The 21,103-nt window shown below is 42.1% G+C and overlaps 1 protein-coding gene across 1 annotated transcript; it reads left to right on the top strand.

Annotated features, from left to right (window-relative positions):
- The first annotated feature begins 632 nt into the window (after window positions 1-632).
- Window positions 633-20,576, top strand: LOC115224363 (transcriptional adapter 2-alpha). The gene is made up of 13 exons (XM_029795240.2): window positions 633-1,178; window positions 4,454-4,640; window positions 6,269-6,360; window positions 7,810-7,907; window positions 10,176-10,226; window positions 12,104-12,343; window positions 12,918-12,981; window positions 14,031-14,074; window positions 15,503-15,613; window positions 17,163-17,323; window positions 18,004-18,091; window positions 18,655-18,728; window positions 20,149-20,576. The coding sequence occupies exons 2-13, from the start codon at window positions 4,467-4,469 to the stop codon at window positions 20,341-20,343; spliced, it is 1,392 nt and encodes a 463-aa protein (XP_029651100.1). The 5' UTR covers window positions 633-1,178; window positions 4,454-4,466; the 3' UTR covers window positions 20,344-20,576.
- The last annotated feature ends 527 nt before the right edge of the window (window positions 20,577-21,103 follow it).

The following is a 21,103-nucleotide window of genomic DNA, read 5'->3' as shown; positions in this document are numbered from 1 at the left end:
TGTCTTGTTTGTCTTCGCTGTGTTTAGCCTCTTGTGGGTAATAAAGAAATATATATATATATATATATATATATATATATATATATTGTGGTCGACTTTGCCTTTCATCCTTTCGAGGTCGATAAATAAAGTACCAGTTTCGCACTGGGGTCGATGTAATCGATTTAATACCTTCGCCTGTCCTTGTTTGTCCCCTCTATGTTTAGCCCCTTGTGGGCAGTAAAGAAATATATATATATATATATATTATATATATATATATTGTGGTCGACTTTGCCTTTCATCCTTTCGAGGTCGATAAATAAAGTACCAGTTTCGCACTGGGGTCGATGTAATCGATTAATACCTTCGCCTGTCCTTGTTTGTCCCCTCTATGTTTAGCCCCTTGTGGGCAGTAAAGAAATATATATATATATATATATATATATATATATATATATATACATACACACACACATATAGATTGATATAAAGATTATTTGATCGAGCAGATCTTTAAAATAAAGCGCTCTAACCATGACCACCCCGTTTTGTCAAACAAACTACACTAACACATCGTTCCACTTTTTAGACGTTAGAGTATGATTTGAAGGACATTTGGTTGCTGTTTCTAGCAAGTATATAGATGCCTCCTCGTTATTCACGTGTATATTACTGGTATTTATTTTATCGACTCCAGTATTTGGTTTTAGAACAAATGTCGTAACTCCCACGATCAGTGAATAAACCTCAACTTGGTCGCTCGTTTTGCAAGAAACAGCCCCCAAAGTTCTCCTCAAATCACACTCTATTGTCTTAAAAAGGAAAGGCACCTTGGATAATGTAGTCAAGTTTGAACAAGACGGAATGATCCCGACTAGAACGTCTTTCATCGTAGGCCTACCCAAATAAGGTTGACCTTGGGCTAAATAGCAAAGCTGAAACATATAAAGGGACATGACTCTAACTTACTCTTGCGTTTCTGCTCTTCAGTGCTGCTTGAGTCACGTCAATGTTTTGACGCGAAAACATTTCGCGCAAAACAGAGAAATTCTTAAGAAAAGAAACAGAATTAATGTTTATTTATTGGCAGGAAATGAATTAAATAGTGTTGAGGAATACATCTTGTTTGCTGCGATTCATGCATGCAGTTTGAAATTTTGTTTAATTTAATTTAATTTCAACCTGGACCCTAAAAGGTTAGTGTATTTTATTTTCAATAATTTTTGGGGCAGAACTTCAGTTTAAGTAACGAAACTTTGGAGTTTTTTTTTTAAACTTAAAAAGCGTCATTTTATGCACCCAGAAGGATCGGAAAATCATATTTTTTTCCTAAGTAAATTAACAATTGCATAAAAATACGATAATTTTTGAAATTTATCACAATTTTCCGTTTGACAATCTGTACTTGGCGTAGAAATTGGCTGCTCAACTTCAGGTTTTCTAAACAAAATTAACATCTGTGTTGATATTTTAGATATTTTGGTTAATCTCAATTTGCTAATATTTCAATAGATTTAACTAGTTCTGAGTATCTATTGTCGGAGTGGTGGTTTCCGAGTTTTTCAAAATATATTTTTTTAAATCTGTAAATGAGCATTTCATCCCCCTAGTTACGCATGGATATATATATATATATATATATATATATAAACCTATATTAACCCTATATTAACCTATATATATATATATATATATATATATATATATATATGACGATGAGGGTTCCAGTTGATCCGATGGAACAGCCTGCTTGGGAAATTATGGTGCAAGTGGCTGAGCACTCCACAGACACACGTAAGGAGATTCAGCGTGGCACAATATGACAATGCTGGCCCTTTGAAATACTACTCATTTTTGCCAATTGAGTGAACTGGATCGATGTGAATAAAGTGTTTGCTCAAAGGCCCAACGCGCCGTCGTAAATCGAACTCACAACTCTACGATCATGAGCCGAATATATATATATATATATTTGATTTGAGATCGTGTGCTGGAACGAAAACAATTGCAGCGTGGAAGGTGTTTATAAGCCATTTAAGAAACACACAAAACCGTTAGATTCACACTTCAACATTTAAGTTTAATTTGTCAAAATATTTTCGTCGCTTTGAGACCGCGACCTGTTCACTGACAAAACATCGTGCTGCATATATATATATATATATATATATATATATATATATGCAAAACATCGTGCTGTTATATATATATATATATATATATATATATATATATAGGGTGGCTCAAAAGTCACAAAAGGGTTTCGAAATATTAATAAATTTATAATTGACAAGATGTGATTTTTTCCCTCTCTCACACCGAATTTCTCTTAAGGGTACGCGTGTCAGTGGGGTGTTCAGCCACTTACACATTAATTTCATGAACTGACTGTTCCGTCGTTGATTATATCAGCTGGGACACTCGCCGTCGTAAGTGAATGAGAGCCAGACCATTACATACCACTTTCACTAACCTTAGCATTAGGTATTAGAACAATATGTGTGTGTGTTTTAAATGACTTCGCCATGATATAACTGTTACTCATTTATATATGAATGTAGACTTCGTTTACATATAGTTGATGGAAGTAAATGACGGAGGGTTTCGTTGCCAATTCGGTGCTGAGTGTTTAGTCAATTGAGTCTATGCTTTTGCAGCTCTTTACGTTACAATAAGGGTAGGTTGCAGTTTTTACAGAAAGGAAGTAAAATATAGCCGCGACATCGTTTACAGGTCATATCCTACTGTCCTGGAGGTGGTGGTGGTGGGGAGGAGGGTGGAAGGTCACATTACACAATATCGTCATCATCATCATCGTTTGATGCAGTGGTTCCCAACCCCTTCACTTCCAAGAACCCCTTTTTCTTTAAATGAGTTTTTCCACAGACCTCAGGATATTCTTATATATATATGTACAAAGAGTAAAGAGTATATATATATATACTCTTTACTCTCTTTACTTGTTTCAGTCATTTGACTGTGGTCATGCTGGAGCACCGCCTTTAGCCGAGCAAATTAACTCCAGGACTTATTCATTGTAAGCCTTGTACTTAATCTATCAGTCTCTTTTGCGGAACTGCTAAGTTACAGGGACATAAACACATCAGCATCAGTTGTCAAGCGATGATGGGGGGGGGGACGAACACACACACACACACACACATATATATACGACAGGCTTTCAGGTTCCGTCTACCAAATCCACTCACAAGGCTTTGGTCAGCCTGAGGCTATAGTAGAAGACATTTTGCCCAAGGTGCCACGCAGTGGGACTGAACCCGGAACCATGTGGTTGGTAAGCAAGCTACTTACCACACAGCCACTCCTATGCATATATATATATATATATATATATATATATATATATATATAATATATATATATATATAAATATATATGAAATTTTGAATTTAGTTCATGGACCCCCAGTACTACCTTTGCAGACCCCAGGTTTGGGGACTACTGGTTTAATGTTTGACTTTCATGCTGACATGAGTCAGAGGATAGAGTCACAGATCAGAGGACTGCATTATGTGCCAGTATCTACTTTGGCATTGTTTCTATGGCTGGGCACGCTGCCAAATGCTAACTATTTTATAGTATGAATCACTGAAACAAGATATCTAGGCAAGAAAAAAGGAAGCTGTTTCTTTTCCCATTAAGCGGGGATAGTTGAGGGGCAGCACTTCCAAACCTCTGCTGTTGACGCCGTCTTTAAAGATGAATAAACATTTTCCCTTATTAAAGGTTAATTGTAAAAATGTAAAATATTAAAATATTTTTCACCTTTAAAATTCATCATCGTTTAACGTCCGCTTTCCATGCTGGCATGGGTTGCATGATTTGACTGAGGACTGGCGAACCAGATGGCTGCCCCAGGCTCCAATCTTGATCTAGCAGGAGTTTCTACAGCTTGATGCCCTTCCTAACGCCAACCACTCCGAGAGTGTAGTGGGTGCTTTTATGTGCCACTGGCATGGGGCCAGTCAGGCGGTACTGGCAATGACCTCGCTCGAATCTTTTTACACATGCCACCGGCACAGGTGCCAGTAAGGCGACACTGGTAACGATCACAGTCGAATGGTGCCCTTTTATGTGCCACTGGCACGGAAGCCAGTTAGCCGCTCTGGCAATGATCACGCTCGAATGGTGCTCTTGGCACCCTACTACCATGGGCACAAGTGCCAGTAAGGTGACGCTGGTAACGATCACACTCGAATTGTGCCTTTTATGTGCCACTGAAGTTAATATTTTCTACAAATCATTTTGATGTGTCTCAGTATGTTCAAATTCTGCCATGGTTGATTTTTGCCTTTCATCTTTTCGGGGAGAATAAAACTAAGTACCAGTTAAGTACTGGGGTTGATGTAATCAACTTACCTCATCTCCCCGAAATTGCTGGCCTTGTGTCAAAATTTGAAATCAGCATGTCTCAACATGTTAATGGATTTTTGTTTTTATTTTCTTCCAGAATTTATGGCGCCATGGAGGACAGTGATGAAGAGACCAAACTACAATGTCCAGTCTGTTCGCAACAGTTAAAAGAACCTTACGTCCGTTGCCTTTCATGTCCGAATCCTCTGCTTTTATGTCTGAATTGTTTTGCTCGTGGAACCGAAGTAGGAGAACACCAAAACAACCATTCTTACAATTTTGTGGTAAGGCTTCGGTATTCTTTACAATGTATTTTCTTCTGCTGGGCGGCAATGATTATGCTCGGATGCAGTCGTTGCCTGGACCACGGATTGGCTCCCGTGCTGGTGACACATGAAAAGCACCATTGGAGCATGATCGTTGCCAGCGTCGCCTTACCGACACATGTGCTGGTGGCATGTGAAAAACAACATTCGAGCATGGTCATTGGCAGTGGTGCCGGACTGGCTCCCGTGCAGGTAGCACGTAAAAAACACCTTTTGAGCATGGTCGTTGCAAGAACCGCCTGACTCGCCCTCAAGCCGGTGGCACATAAAAGCACCCACTACATTCTTGGAGTGGTTGGCGTTAGGAAGAGCATCCATCTGTAGAAACTCTGCCAGATCAAGATTGGAGCCTGGTGCAGCCATCTGGCTTGCCAGTCCTCAGTCAAACTGTCCAACCCATGCCAGCAGGGAAAGCGGATGTTAAACGATGATGATGATTTTCTTGTGCTTGTGCCATGTAAAATGCAACACAAATGGGATTCTTTAGATAAAGGCTGAAGGTGTCTTATGTAAGCAGAACAAATGCTGAAGTCTTTAGACAAGCAGAAACAACTAGAAAACATCTTAACCCTTTCGTTACTGTATTTATTTTGAGATGCTCTGTGTTTCTTTCAATTACCTTAAATATAACAAAGAATTTAGTCAAATAACTTTTGTTATCATTCAGCTAGTGTTAGGAACATAAATTGTGACTAAGGTTTGGTGGAAGATTTTAATTGAAACCTTAAGAAAACAAGACATTTGTACAACAGAGCCAGAGCCAGTTTTAGCCGGGTTGGTATCGAAAGGGTTAAGAATTGTTTCTCTATTATATATTTTAACCCTTTTGTTACCATATTTCTGTTGAGATGTTCTGTGTTTCTTTCAATTACTTTAAATATAACAAAGAATTTAGTCAAATAACTTTTGTTATCATTCAGCTAGTGTTAGGAACATAAATTTTGATTAAGGTTTGGTGGAAGATTTTAATTCAGAACTTATGAAAACAAGACATTTGTACAACAGAGCCAGAGCCGGTTTCAGCCGGGTTGGTAATGAAAGGGTTAATGTTGGAAGGATGAGGCAATGGGCTTAGTTCATTTGACATCATATGTAAAGACAAAGCCTTCAACAGTCGATGACAACAGAGACACTGAAGGAAAGAAACTGAGGAAGACAGAGAGCAGATAAGAGCTGGCTACAGAAAGTCTGATCTAGAGAGAGAGAGAGAAAGAGGAAGAGGAAGAGAGAGAGGAAGAGAAAGAGAGAGAGAGAGAGAGGAAGAGAAAGAGAGAGAGAGGGGGGAAGAAAAGAGAGAGAGAGAGAGGAAGAGAAAGAGAGAGAGAGAGGGGAAGAGAAAGAGAGAGAGAGAGAGAAGATACTGATGCTGTAATAATTCTGGCAATCTCCTGCCATATCTTGGTTGTCTCATGTTCTCCCTCACAACTTGGCTCTTCTTACCCCTCCTTACATCACTTTTTCGTTTTAAGCCCCTATGCTATGCCCTACACCAGTTCCCTTTATGTATCTACTCATCCTGTCTCTCCCCTCCCTACACTTCATTCTGTCACTCTTTGCATCGATGTTTCCTTTTTGTTTTCAATCAGAGAGATGACATTCCACTCTTTGAATCATCATGGACTGCTGCTGAAGAATTAAAACTTCTTTCTCTCATATCAGAATTTGGATTTGGAAATTGGTAAGGAAACAAAAAAATTCTTTTTCATGTTTTCTACAATGCTTATATATCATTTAGCTTCTCTTTGAATAAGAAACGATTTTAAATTAAAACTTTTCTTGACTGGGGACAGTTGATTTTTATAACTTGGCAGCAATATTGTGTCCTCTGAAAAAGATATTAAATCACGCATTGCTAAGGGTTGGGCAGCTTTGGACGGTCTTAGAACAATATGGAAGTCAACCTTACCAGATAAATTGAAGAGACAGTTCTTTAGCACAATTGTTGAATCTGTGCTTGTGTATGGATCTCCAACTTGGACTCTCACTGAGAGACTCTGGCGGATGCTGGATGGTGCCTGCATTAGAATGCTACATGCAGTGCTCAACATCTCTTGGAGGGAGCACCCAACGAAATAACGGTTATATGGGAATGTACGTACTCTCTCATCAACCATCCAAGAGTGGAGATTGAGGTTTGCTGGCCACTGCTGGAGAAGTAAAGAACTTGTGAACAATTTGTTTTTGTGGATACCAAATCATGGTACCACAGTGGCTGGAAGACGTATATACGACAACTTGCAGATGTTAGATGCCAAGTTGAAGACCTAAAAACACAAATGGAAGATTGGGAGGGATGGAGGGAGGTACTCAGGCTGGCCCATGTGCGAATTTTTTTTTCCCACGAAAGTTCTGGACCCCAGTAATGAACTCATTTGCATACAGCCAATCAGAGCTCACCTTGAGCCGTTCAACCATCCACCCCCTCTAACTATGTCCTCACACACTAAAATACTCCCCCACCCTCTCTGGTTGTGTGCCACCTGTGGCAGCCTTTCCATTTGCTGCTCCTGGACCCTACAAAAGGCACACATTGCCTACAACAGACCCAAAAGTGCCATGACCTTAAAAGTGCCGCCCAGGGTAGACTCTCCTCCTCCTCCCAGCTACACTAGTAGTTTCCACTCCCTAAATCACTAACTTCTTCTCTCTAGATATGCCTTCAATCATTCTTTTCTACTCTGGGCACAAGGCCTGAAATTTTGAGGGAAGGGGCCAGTCGATTAGATCGACTCTAGTATGCAACTGGTACTTAATTTATTGACACTGAAAGGATGAAAGGCAAAGTTGACCTCAGCAGAATTTGAGCTCAGAATGTAGCGGCAGACGAAATACCACTAAGCACTTTGCTCAATTGTGCTAATGTGTCTGCCAGCTCAACGCCTTCACTCATTCAACTCCTTTCTGGTTGTACCTTCACTCACTCATTCACTCACTTCCCTTCTCTGTCTATACTTTCACTGACTCTCTCACTCTCTCTGACTATTCTCCTCATGCTCCAACTCACTTTCCTTTTCAGGTTCCATCTTCACTCATTCCTCTTCTGTAACTGTACCATCCCTCACTCACTCACTCACTCACTCACTCAATCACTTGATCACTCATTCACTCTCATTCTCTCTCTCTCCAGGTCAGATATTGCTCAGCAGCTAAAAACTAAAAGCAAACAAGAATGTGAGCGCCATTATCTCAACTGCTTCGTTGAAAACCCCAACAAACAGTTACCATGTGAGTATATTTATTAACCCATTCCCTTTTTGTACACTCAACATTTATTCACACCCCTTGTCTAAGTCTCGGGAGTTGTAGGAACCTTTGTAAGGACCAGAGCATAGCCTCAGTTGTACAGCAGATGTTTTTAAAATAAAACTGGATCTCTTCCTGTCAGGTGTTCCAGATGAACCAACTTCATGACAGGAGGTGCAGATGAGGGCAGCTGCATCAAACTCTCTCATGCACCAGATGTCAATTGTTAAAAAGCATTCGTGAAGTAAAATCATGTAGTAGCACCGAATGGCGGTGCCCCAGCATGGCCACAGCTCATGATCTGAAACTAGATAAAATAACAAAAAAAAAAGGAAAAATGATAAAGTCTGTTGCTGGTAACATGGTCAGGAATTTTGGTGCTTATATCACACCTGAAAATAAGTGCCAAAGATTCCAGCTAGCTTACCTGCAACAGACTGTGTCATTTGTGGGTTACAACATAACTACCTCAGTGTTGGGGCCACAAACAAAAAACAAAAAAGCCCCCCCCCCAGTATACTGTAAAATGATTGGCATTTAGGAAGGGGCACCCAGCCTTAGAATCTATGTCAAAATTGAGACATTGGAGCACGACACGATCCTTTTACTCATTGATTGTTTCAACTCTTTCCTACAACTCATTCCACCCATGCCAGCATAGAAAGCAGGGATGAAATAATGATGGTGGTGGGAAAACTAGGGTAATGTGGAATTAAGTGTCCTGCCCTTCCCACACACAGTGGTGTGACTACTGTGGACGCAAATGAATGACCCCTCCCCCTACAGTCACTAGTAGTACGGTACCATGGTCTTGAGCCACTAAGGGAGCAAATATGTGGTTGCTTGTTGTGCTAGAAACAACTGCCAAGTTTCCCTCTCTCTCTTTCGGAGAGGCACTGAGCAGCTATACGCACACATACACACACGGCAGTAACTTCCACCTACCGAATTCAATCACAAAGCTCCGGTCGACTCGGGGCTATAGCAGAAGACACCTACCCAAAGTGCCACGCAGTGGGACTGAACCCGAAACCATGTAGCTAGGAAGCAAGCTTCCTAACCACACAGCCATGCCCGCGCCTACTCCTTTATCATATTTTGTCATCCTGTGAAAGAAGAGACACGTTGGGTACCATCGTCCTTGATCTGTGGAGGCACATGGCCTAGTGGTTAGAGCAGTGGATTTGCGGTCGAGGAATCGCGGGTTCAAATCTCAGCCTGGGCGATGTGTGTGTTTATGAGCGAAACACCTAGGCTCCACGCGGCTCCGGCAGAAGGTAATGGCGAACTTCTGCTGACTCTTTCGCCACGACTTTCTCTCACTCTTTCCTCCTGCATCTTGCTGCTCACCTGCGACGGACCGGCGTCCTGTCCAGGTGGGGAACCTATATGCCAAGGAAACCGGGAAACCGGCCCTTATGAGCCAGGCGTGGCTCGAGAAGGAACAAACAAACAAATTCTCCTTGATCTACCTTGCCTTGGGCTCTCAATACCTGCCTCTCTCTGTCTGTCTGTCTGTCTTGCTTCCCGAAAGAGGGAGAGACTGACAGAAAGAGAGCAGCAAATAGACAGAAAAAGGTAGAGAGAGAGAGAGAGAGAGAGAGAGAGAGAGAGAGAGAGACAAGTTGGCTGTGTGATAAGAAGCTTGCTTCCCGGCCACATGGCTTTGGATTCTGTCCCACTGCGTGGCGCCCTCGGCAAATGTCTTCTATAACCTTGGGCTGGCTAAAGCCTTGAGAGTGGATCTCGTTGACAGAAACTGAAAGAAGCCTGCCTATCTATCTATCTGTGTGTCTATCTATCTGTCTATCTGTCTGTCTATCTATCTATCTGTCTGTCTAGCTATCTGTCTATCTGTGTGTCTATCTGTCTATCTGTCTATCTATATATCTATCTGTCTGTCTATCTATATATCTATCTGTCTGTCTATCTATCTGTCTATCTATCTGTCTGTCTAGCTATCTGTCTGTCTGTCTATCTATCTATCTGTTTAGCTATCTGTCTGTCTGTCTATCTATCTATCTGTCTGTCTGTGTTTGTCCCCCCACCACCACCACTTGACAACCAGTGTTGGTTTGCTTACATCCCTGTAACTTAAGCTAATGCAATATCTTTTCTCTTTGTTTTCATTTATTGACCATCACCTTAACATATTTTGCCTAATTGCTCGCTTGTATTGCTCAAATGTGTTTTCCACTCATTTATATCATAAAAAAAAACAAATATACCCGTGTTCTTGTTTCTTTCCAGCTTTTCCTGAGTTCAACCAAGCCTACTACCCGTCCCCTGTTGCATTTAAATGTAAGTATAACACCTCATTGTTATTGGTTTTCATGGCATGGCAGAAATTAAGAAAAAAAGTGGTGGAGTTCCTTTTGAGCGTTGAGCCTCCCAGAGGCAAAGTGGCCGAACTCCTTTTGAGTGTTGGGCCTCTCAGAGGCAAAGTAGCTGAGCTCCTTTTGAGTGTCGGGCCTCTCAGAGGCAAAGTGGCTGAGCTCCCTTTGAGTGTTGTGCCTCTCAGAGGCAAAGTGGCTGAGCTCCTTTTGAGTGTTGTGCCTCTCAGAGGCAAAGTGGCTGAGCTCCTTTTGAGTGTTGGGCCTCTCAGAGGCAAAGTGGCTGAGCTCCTTTTGAGCACTGGGCCTTTCAGGGGAAATGTGACTGAGCTCCTTTTGAGCATTGGGCCTCTCAGAGGCAAAGTGGCTGAGCTCCTTTCGAGCATTGGGCCTCTCAGGGGAAAAGTGGCTGAGCTCCTTTTGAGTGTTGGGCCTCTCAGAGGCAAAGTGGCTGAGCTCCTTTTGAGCATTGGGCTTCTCAGGGGCAAAGTGGCTTAGCTTCTTTTGAGCATTGGGCCTCTCAGGGGAAAAGTGGCTGAGCTCCTTTTGAGTGTTGGGCCTCTCAGAGGCAAAGTGGCTGAGCTCCTTTTGAGCATTGGGCTTCTCAGGGGCAAAGTGGCTTAGCTTCTTTTGAGCATTGGGCCTCTCAGGGGAAAAGTGGCTGAGCTCCTTTCAAGCATTGAGCCTCTCAGGGGCAAAGTGGCTGAGCTCCTTTTGTGCATTGGGCCTCTCGGAGGCAAAGTGGCTGAGTTCCTTTCAAGCATTGGGCCTCTCAGGGGAATAGTGGCTGAGCTCCTTTTGAGTGTTGGGCCTTTCAGAGGCAAAGTGGCTGAGTTCCTTTCAAGCATTGGGCCTCACGGATGCAATGACCAAGACCTTTGGCATTATCTCATGCTTGAGAAGAAGACCCATCAAGATGAGCTATGCTGGGGGCATGTAAAAGCACTCACTACACTCTCAGAGTGGTTGGCATTAGGAAGGGCATCCAGCCATAGAAAACCATGCCAAATCAGATTAGAGTCTGATGCAGCCTTCCAGTGTGCCAGCTCTGGTCAAACCGTCCAACTCATGCCAGCATGGACAACGGATGTTAAATGATGATGATGATATACGTGTGTGAAAGCGTGTATATGTTTGTGTTTCTTTGTCTTGCCGTTGCATGAAAGCTGTAAATGAGTGTCACTGTCATACAAGCAGTGTCGTTCATTTCGAATATTCTTTGAAAACATGTCTGGCCACATGGAAATATCGTCTTGCTGAGAAACAGATGTGAGTTGGCAAGAGAAAAATCTGTGTCTCTAGACTCTGCCGACCCCATGCAAGTATTGAAAAGGGGACATTAAAATAATGACAATCATCATCATCATCATCATCGTTTAGCATCCGTTTTCCATGCTAGCATGGGTTGGACGGTTGAACTGGGGTCTGGGAAGCCAGAAGGCTGCACCAGGCCCAGTCTGATCTGGCAATGTTTCTACGGCTGGATGCCCTTCCTAATGCCAACCACTCCGTGAATGTAGTGAGTGCTTTTTATGTGCCAGAGGAGGCTGGCAAACGGCCATGATTGGATGGTGCTTTTTATGTACCACCGGCACGGAGGCCAGGCGAGGCTGGCAATGGCCACGATCAGATGGTGCTTTTTACATACCACTAGCACGGAGGCCAGTCGGGGCGGCGCTGGCAACGGCCACGTTCGGATGGTTCTCTTACATGCCACTGGCACTGGTATCACATCTACAATTTCCATTGTAATTAAATCAATCATTTGTGTTACTTTTGTCTTTTTCTCTGCTCGTTATGTATTCGTTAACCATCTTTGTTGTTTCTAAAACCTCATCCTTCCAGTATCCGATGACCCTCCCCGCCCACAGGACGGCAGCCCCTTGTTCTTGGAAATGGGTGGCTACTCGGCGGCAGCTGGAGATTTCAATGTGGAATACAATAACTTCATAGAATTGGAACTAAAAGATATGACCTTTGACACCGACGACAACAACGAACAGGAGAACAAAGAAGAGGGTGAGCAGGAGACAGATGAGGATGACATCGAGGATGCAGAGAAAGAGGACCACAACTTCTTAACGGGTCAGTAAAAACAATATAGCTTCCATCTTATTCGTTTCGATATCGATTCGGTTGTGAGCAGCAAATAGCGGAAGTTGCCAGATTTTGATGCTTTTTACTTCTTAAAATGGTGTGCTGGGGCAGAATTCCAATCATGCTTGGCGCCATTTCATCTGTCTTTATGTTCTGAGTTCAAATTCCGCCGAGGTCGACTTTGCCTTTCATCCTTTCGGGGTCGTTAAATTAAGTACCAGTTATGCACTGGGGTCGATATAATCGACTTAATCCGTCTGTCTGTCCTTGTTTGTCTCTTCTGTGTTTAGCCCCTTGTGGGTAGTAAAGAAATAGGTATTTCATGTGTCTTTACGTTCTGAGTTCAAATTCCGCTGAGGTCGACTTTGACTTTCATCCTTTCGGGGTCGATAAATTAAGTACCAGTTACGCACTGGGGTCGATATAATTGACTTAATCCGTCTGTCTGTCCTTGTTTGTCTCTTCTGTGTTTAGCCCCTTGTGGGTAGTAAAGAAATAGATAATGATGTTGATGATGATAACTCTAATTGAGTCCTCATTTGTTTTTCTTTTCTGTCTACAGAACTGAAGCTGGCCGTTATCCATATTTACAGAGAATGCATAAAAGAACGATGGCGACGCAAAAAGTAGGTTGCTGCAGCTGGTGCTGTTGCTGTTGTTTCTAATAGTGTTGTTGTTGTTGCTGTCACATTACAGCATTGGTGTTTGGTTGAGATTTAGGGACGGCAAAAAGTGCCGTGTGAAGAATTTTGAGGATTCAGATCAAGGCTTCCAGTTTTAGGATAACTTCCTACACCCCTTCCTTACCAGTCTTGGAGATCCTTTAAACCGTTTGCTGCCCTAATTTGGTTGAAATCCACTGCCTTTATTTTTAATTTATTTTGAAAGAATTTGAAGAATTTAGTAAAATAACTTTGATTAACATAGATGCAGACAAAGCCATCATCATCATCATTTAAAGTCCATTTTCCATGCTGACATGGGTTGGATGGTTTGACCAGAGCTGGCGATCTGGAGAGCTGCACCAGGTTCCAGTCTGGTTTGGCATTGTTTCTACAGCTGGACGCCCTTCCTAACACCAACCACTTTACAGAAATGTACTGGGTGCTTTTAAAGTGGCACCAGTCGGAGCTTAACTCAGTTGCTATGGTATTTAAGGAGTTCAGATTACAACACCATCTCCCTGGATGGGACACCAGTTCATCACAAGGTCAATTCACCACTAAGCCATGCACCTAGTCTCCTTATCTCTTACTAATTACCTCTTAATTAAACTTCCTAACTAAGAGGTAGTGAAGGAACATGGCTTAGTGGTTTGGATATTTATCTCACTTACATAAAGTCATGAGTTCAATTCCTGGTGACGCATTGTGTCCTTGAGCAAGACACTTTATTTCACGTTGCTCCAGTCCACTCAGCTGACAAAAATGAGTTGTACCTGTAATTCAAAGGGGGCCAGCCTTGTCACACTGAATCTCCATGAGAACTATATCAACTGTACATGTATCTGTGGAATACTCAGCCACTTGCACATTAATTTCATGAGCTGGCTGTTCCCTTGATCGTATCAGCTGGGATCCTTGTCTTTGTAACCAACGAAGTGCCAATTGGTGACTAAGAGGTAAAATATAAATTGTTTTTGTTAATTCTTTGCTTTTTCTTCTTTCATTTTTAGGATCATCCGGGATTATGGTCTGATCAACATCAGGAAAATTACCAGTGAGTACATTCTTTAATTCATGCTGTTGTCCTTGGATAGAGGAAATAAACACAGAGATTCTATATTACTGATGGGTGAATCACTGCTATGTCTACCCACGGATGTCTGCCACTGACAAGGCCAAGGAAGGCTGAAATGATGTGATCTGGCAGTTCTGGTGGTAGTGATAGAGATGGTTATCTTCTGCTAGTGATATAAACACAAGTGCTTATATGCACCAAAAGTCCATGAGAAGTTCTCTCTTGTTACATAACACAGTATTGTGTGTTCTAACACAACAACCATTTTAAGCGGGAGTAAAATATTTGCTACTTGGAAGGGCACTCTTCCACAGGTTCCCTCCACAGTTAGTGATCAGCACTTCTTTACACAGCTGTCCTCATCATACGCATCAAATGATCCTACCGGTGCATTTGTCTCTCTTGCTCACCACATCTGATGCCTCTTAAACTCAACTTTTCTCACGAGATGCTTACACCGTCGTACATGCACACTAACATATATATATATATCACTGATGAAGAAATCACTGATATCTCTAACCATGGATACCTGCCATCGACAAGGCCAAGGAAGGTCGAAATCATGTGATCCAGTAGTTCCGGTAGCAGTAGTGGGTGATTATCTCTCACTAGTGATATGAACACGAGTGCTTATATGCACCACAAGTCCATATGAGAGGTTCTCTTATGATAACTATTGCAGTATTCTGTGTCCTAACACAACATCCACTTTTAAACGGGGATAAATATTACCCCGAACGTGACAGTAGGGGGTACACCACCGCTGTTTAGCCCTAGGAAGCATCGACGCCTCCTGATGGCTTTGACACATTTTTCCTGCTTCCTAGGGCTAAACAGCAGTGGTGTACTCCCCTACTGTCACGTTCGTGTTAGATTGACAGTATACAACCATTCTATCACCCCACCACCGTACATGTCTCTACGAGAGATTTAGAAATTTAGTATTTCTTATTTTGATAATCAGTGAATAGACTTCACTGAATTATAGATATATACAATACGAAGTTGAGACAAATATCGCCAGCTGACCGGTGTCTGCTACTCTAGGCCGATGAAGGACAACGATCCTGAAACGCGTGTCCCTAGATGCAGTTCTGGCGGCCGGGAGTGTTTGTCTCTCCTTCGTAAATGTAAATAAGGACACAGGGAAAAATGTGTCAAAGCCATCAGGAGGCGTTCGATGTTTCCTAGGGCTAAACAGCGGTGGTGTACCCCCCTACTGTCACGTTCGTGTTAGATTGACAGTATACAACCATTCTATCGCCCCACCACCGTACATGTCTCTACGAGAGATTTAGAAATTTAGTATTTCTGATAAATATTACCGTTTTGATATTAATACTCCTTCCGTTGCTAATTAATCATAGAAAATATAATTTTGTACGTTTTATCTTCTTGTGCCAGGTTTCAATCGCCATTATGACAGAATAGTCCGGCACACGGTGTCTGCCCTCAATGTGTTTAACCGACTCCTGCCACCGACGGAATTTGATCTGTACATCGAATCTCTGCACTGTGAGTAGCAACGGCGATCCAGCTTCCTCATGCCAAGCCATTCATCACCACCACCATCATCGTCATCATTATCATCATCATCATCATCACCACCATCATCATCATCGTCATCACCACCACCATCATCGTCATCATTATCATCATCATCATCATCACCACCATCATCATCACCGTCGTCATCATCACCATCATCACCACCACCACCACATTCATCATCACTACCACCATCATCATCACCACCACCATCATCATCATCACCACCACCACCACTACCACCATCATCGTCATCATTATCATCATCATCATCACCACCACCATCATCACCACCATCATCATCACCGTCGTCATCATCACCACCACCATCATTATCATCATCACCACCATCACCACCACCACCACATTCATCATCACTACCACCATCATCATCACCACCACCATCATCATCATCACCACCACCACCACTACCACCATCATCGTCATCATCACCACCATCATCATCACCATCACCATCATCATCACCACCACCATCATTATCGTCATCACCACCACCTTCATCATCACCACCATCACCATCATCATCATCACTACCACCACCACCACCATCACCACCACCATCGTCATCATCATCGTCATCATCACCACCACCACCACCACCATCGTCATCATCATCACCACCATCATCATCATCATCATCAAAATCAATGTTAGGAACAGTAGCCAAATAGGTGGAGGTATGGCTGTCTGGTTTAGGATGGTTTCAGATTCAATCCAGCTGTGGCAGCACCTTGGGCAAGTTCTTCTACTGAAGCCCCAAGTTGACCCATGACTTGCAAGTGAATTTAATAGACAGAAACTGTGTGGAAGCCTGTTGTGTGTGTGTGTGTATCAGTCAAAGCCTTGCAAGTTGATTTGGTTAGTGGAAACTTGAAAGAAGCCCATTGTGTGCGTGTGTGTGGGGGGGGTATCTCCTTGGTAGATGGAAACTGAAAGAAGCCCGTCATATATATGTATGTATATATGTGTTTGTGTGTCTGTGTTTGTACCCCTAGCATTGCTTGACAACCGATGCTGGTGTGTTTACGTCCCCGTCACTTAGCGGTTCGGCAAAAGAGACTGATAGAATAAGTACTGGGCTTACAAAGAATAAGTCCTGGGGTCGATTTGCTCGACTAAAGGCGGTGCTCCAGCATGGCCGCAGTCAAATGACTGAAACAAGTAAAAGAGTAAAAGAATATGTATGTGTGTGTGTGTATTTGCTTAGCGTCATTTCGTTTGTCCTTACGTTCTGAGTTCAAATTCCATCAAGGTTGATTTTGCTTTTATTCCTTTCAGGGTCGATAAAAAATAAATACCAGTTATGCTCTGGGGTTGATGTAATTGACTGAAACCCATCTCCCAAACTTGTCAAAATTTGAAACCATTATTATTATTATTATTCCATTTTTACATGAAATCCACTCAGATATCTTCCATTCTCAATTTGGAATCGTAACCCAACATGTTTCATTCATATTTCCATTTAGTCATTCGTCTTTTTCATTCTTCCCAGATGGCGAAGAACTCAGGAATGAAATCCGAAAGTTGCAGGAATATCGGGAAAACGGTTTACGTTTACGGCACCAGATAAAGAATTTTAACCAACTGAAGTCTCGAAGAGACTTAGAGAAACAAGAACATCACCTGCTTTCTGAGGTTTTGTCCAACATTCAGGTGAGTTCAAAGACCTTTTGGCTACGAACATATTCATATCAGAACTCTGGGAATCTTTAATGTCTGGCTGCACGACTGAGAAGTTTGATTCTAAAGCACATGTTTTCAGGTTCAATCCTACAACGAGGCTATTGTTTACAATTGAGTTGCAGGAACATCATTTTCTCTCTATCTTCTACAAGTTTCAAATCGTCCAGCCCTTCATGGCGCATTACATTCCAGTCTTCAAATCCTGTGAAGGGAAAGCGAGGAGATACATTTGTTTATGAGTTTTTTTGTTGTTTTTTTTTCTTTTTACTTGTTTCAGTCATTTTGACTGCGGCCATGCTGGTGCACCACCTTTTAATCTCCCCGGGACTTATTCTTTGTAAGCCCAGTACACACACCAGCATCGGTTGTCAAACAATGTTAGGGGGGACAAACTCAGACACTCAAACACACACACATATATATACATACATATATACGACGGGCTTCTTTCAGTTTCCGTCTACCAAATCCACTCACAAGGCTTTGGTCGGCCCGGGGCTATAGCAGAAGACACTTGCCCAAGATGCCACGCAGTGGGACTGAACCAGGAACCATGTGGTTGGTTAGCAAGCTACTTACCACACAGCCACTCCTGCGCCTAGTTTGTCAAAATATTCTAATGGTATTTTTTTTCCTGTTTCTGGTTCCAGAATGATGCAGCCTGCAAGACTTTCTTACAGAGACAGGCCGTGCTGGAGCACATTTCAAAAGGCCAAAACGTTGCTTTGCCGACAGCTCGTAAGTCACCCTCCTTCCATTGCGATTTAAATTCATTTTCAATTTTGTTTTTGTTTATTTTGTGACAGCTGTACCTTGCCGAATTAATTTAATTAACCTTTTTGATACCAACCCTGATTTTTTGAGACAATCTCTTCCTATTTCAAAACGATGTAATTCAGTGGTTCCCAACCATTTTTTGTTACCTTTGGACCCCTTTCATCCCTCTTCTACTCAGAGCCATTTGATGTTTTTATGATTCAATAATATTAGGAATTAAGGTGGCGAGCTGGCAGAACCGTTAGCACACCGGGTGAAATGCTTAGCGGTATTTCATCTGTCTTTACGTTCTGAGTTCAAATTCCACCGAGGTCGACTTTGCCTTTCATTCTTTTGGGGGTCGATAAATTAAGTACTATTTGTGTACTGGGGTCACCCCCTCCCCCACCTCCCCAAAAATTTCGGGCCTTGTGCCTAGAGTACAAAAGAATATTATTAGGAATTGTATAAAAAAATTTAAATATTTTGTGTATTGCAACTAAATTTTAACAACAAAATCTTATATTTTTTTCTTAATTTTTCAGCTCGCCGTTCAGCCCCTCCTCTCGAAATCACAGGTCTGCCAGGTTATGACAAGTTATTGCCAAAAGAAAAAGAAGTAGGAATTCAATTATTTGTCATTGTTGTTGTTGTTGGTATTATTATTATTGAGAGAGCAGAGTGAGGGCGCGTGGCTTAGTGGTTAGGGCATTCGGCTCATGATCGTAAGGTTGTGAGTTCGATTCCCGGCGATGCGTTGTGTCCTTGAGCAAGACACTTTATTTCACGTTGCTCCAGTCCACTCAGCTGGCAAAAATGAGTTGTACTTGTATTTCAAAGGGTCAGCCTTGTCACTCTCTGTGTCACGCTGATTATCCCCGAGAACTACGTTAAGGGTACACGTGTCTGTGGAATGCTCAGCCATTTGCACGTTAATTTCACGAGTAAGCTGTTCCGTTGATCGTATCAGCTGGGACCCTCGTCGTCATAACCGGCGGAGTCTTTAAATTGAGAGAGCAGTTCATGCCATCAAAGTGACACTGGGGTAAAATATACGAAGCCCAATATACCCATCATGACTACCCGTCTGATAAAGGTACACCAGGCACATGCATCACAACCATATGTGCACGACATGGTGATCTCATATCAAGATAAACAGTACATGACCTTGCAGGTGGGGCCCCAGTTAGAATTTTCTTCAGGTTGAGTAGCCCATCCCGCTCAAACGGTCCCTGAATAAGGGTTGTTTAAGGATGTTGAAAAAACCACCCATGTTTCCAGAGGTGAATTATTCAAACCCCAAAGAATCCCTCTCAACACATGGCTATGATGCTCCCCCACTACTTCTGCTCGTGATCAGAGATGCACATATCGTCAGCCACTAAGGGACATGCTCAACTGGTTAAGGTCAAACAACTGACAAGCAAATCTGTGGTATTGAGCAGAATATTTACTGTAGCCCATCTTTTATACCAAGACAATTATTATTATTATTATTATTGTGGTGAGCTGGCAGAATCATTAACATGCTAGGCAAAATGCTTAGTGGCATTTCATCTTGGTCTTACATTTCTGAGTTCAACTCCCACCAAGGTCGACTTTGCCTTTCATACTTTTAGCTGTGCCAACTACGAGGACGAGTCAAAAAGTAATCCATTTTGTTTAGGACAGGTATAATTATCGACACAGGAACATGTATCATACATCAAAATGAAGCTGGTCCTCTGTGGATCACATCCCTACTTCTCAATAGCAATGTTCCACCTTCGAATGAGAGCACGTATCTCTACCCTGTAAAACTCTGTTGACTGTTCTTTGAGCCACTTCTTCACTACAAAATCTCCCTCAAATTACACTTTATGTAATTTGAGGGAGATTTTGTATCTATTTCTAGCATGTTGAGCAACTAAATAGAGGGGGAAAAAATGTAAACTCTTAAAGTATGTGAATCTTTTTCCAAATGAAGTCTCTCTCTCTCTCTCTCATAATTTTTATTTTAATTGTAATTTTCTTTTCCCCCCCTTTACAATTTTCAGCTTTGTGCAGTTGTACGACTCGTACCGGACGCTTATTTGGAATTTAAACGTCTCCTGCAGCAGGAGAGTCAAAAGTTCGAAGGAAGTCTCAAGTTGGCCCAAGCCAGGACATTAATCAAAATTGATGTCAACAAAACCAGGAAATTATACGACTTTTTGGTGCAAGAAAATATCATTAAAAAAGCCCCACCCTGAAAATTTTGCGGTTTTTGAAAAAAAAATTTTTTTTTTTTGCTAAAGATAAATAGTTTATATATTTTTTCATGTCTCTCTTTGTTTAATTTTTATCTTATTCTTTTTACTGATTTTGAGTCACTGAATTACGGCCATGCTGGGGCTTTAACTTCTTCAGTTTAGTACTAACAGTTCTTATTTTATTGTTCTTTATTTGTCAAACTGTGAAGTCGAAGACATACAGGCACTCTTTACTCTCTCTCACTTGTTTCAGTCATGTGACTGTGACCATGCTGGAGCACTGCCTTTAATCGAGCAAATCGACCCCAGGACTTATTCTTTTGTAAGTCTAGTACTCATTCTATTGGTCTCTTTTGCCAAACTGCTAAGTTACGGGGATGTAAACACACCAGCATCAGTTGTCAAGCGATGCTGGGGAGATAAACACAGACACACAAACACATATATATATATATACGACGGGCTTCTTTCAGTTTCCGTCTACCAAATCCACTCACAAGGCTTTGGTCGGCCCAAGGCTGTAGCAGAAGACACTTGCCCATGGTGTCACGCAGTGGGACTGAACCCGGAACCATGTGGTTGGTAAGTAAGCTACTTACCACACAACCACTCCTGCACCTAATTAATAGCATTTTGTCCATCTTTATGTTCTGAGTTCAAATTCTGCTGGGGCTCAGCTTTGCTTTCCATTCTTCCAGGGTCGATAAAGTAAGTACCAGTTGAATATGGGGGTTTATGTTACCAGCTTAACCCCTTCCCC

Source organism: Octopus sinensis, linkage group LG25 (assembly GCF_006345805.1).
Source record: "Octopus sinensis linkage group LG25, ASM634580v1, whole genome shotgun sequence".
NCBI classification, from domain to species: Eukaryota; Metazoa; Mollusca; class Cephalopoda; order Octopoda; family Octopodidae; genus Octopus; species Octopus sinensis.
Note: the sequence above shows the minus strand (reverse complement) of the source record. Positions and strands in the feature narration are given on the sequence as shown.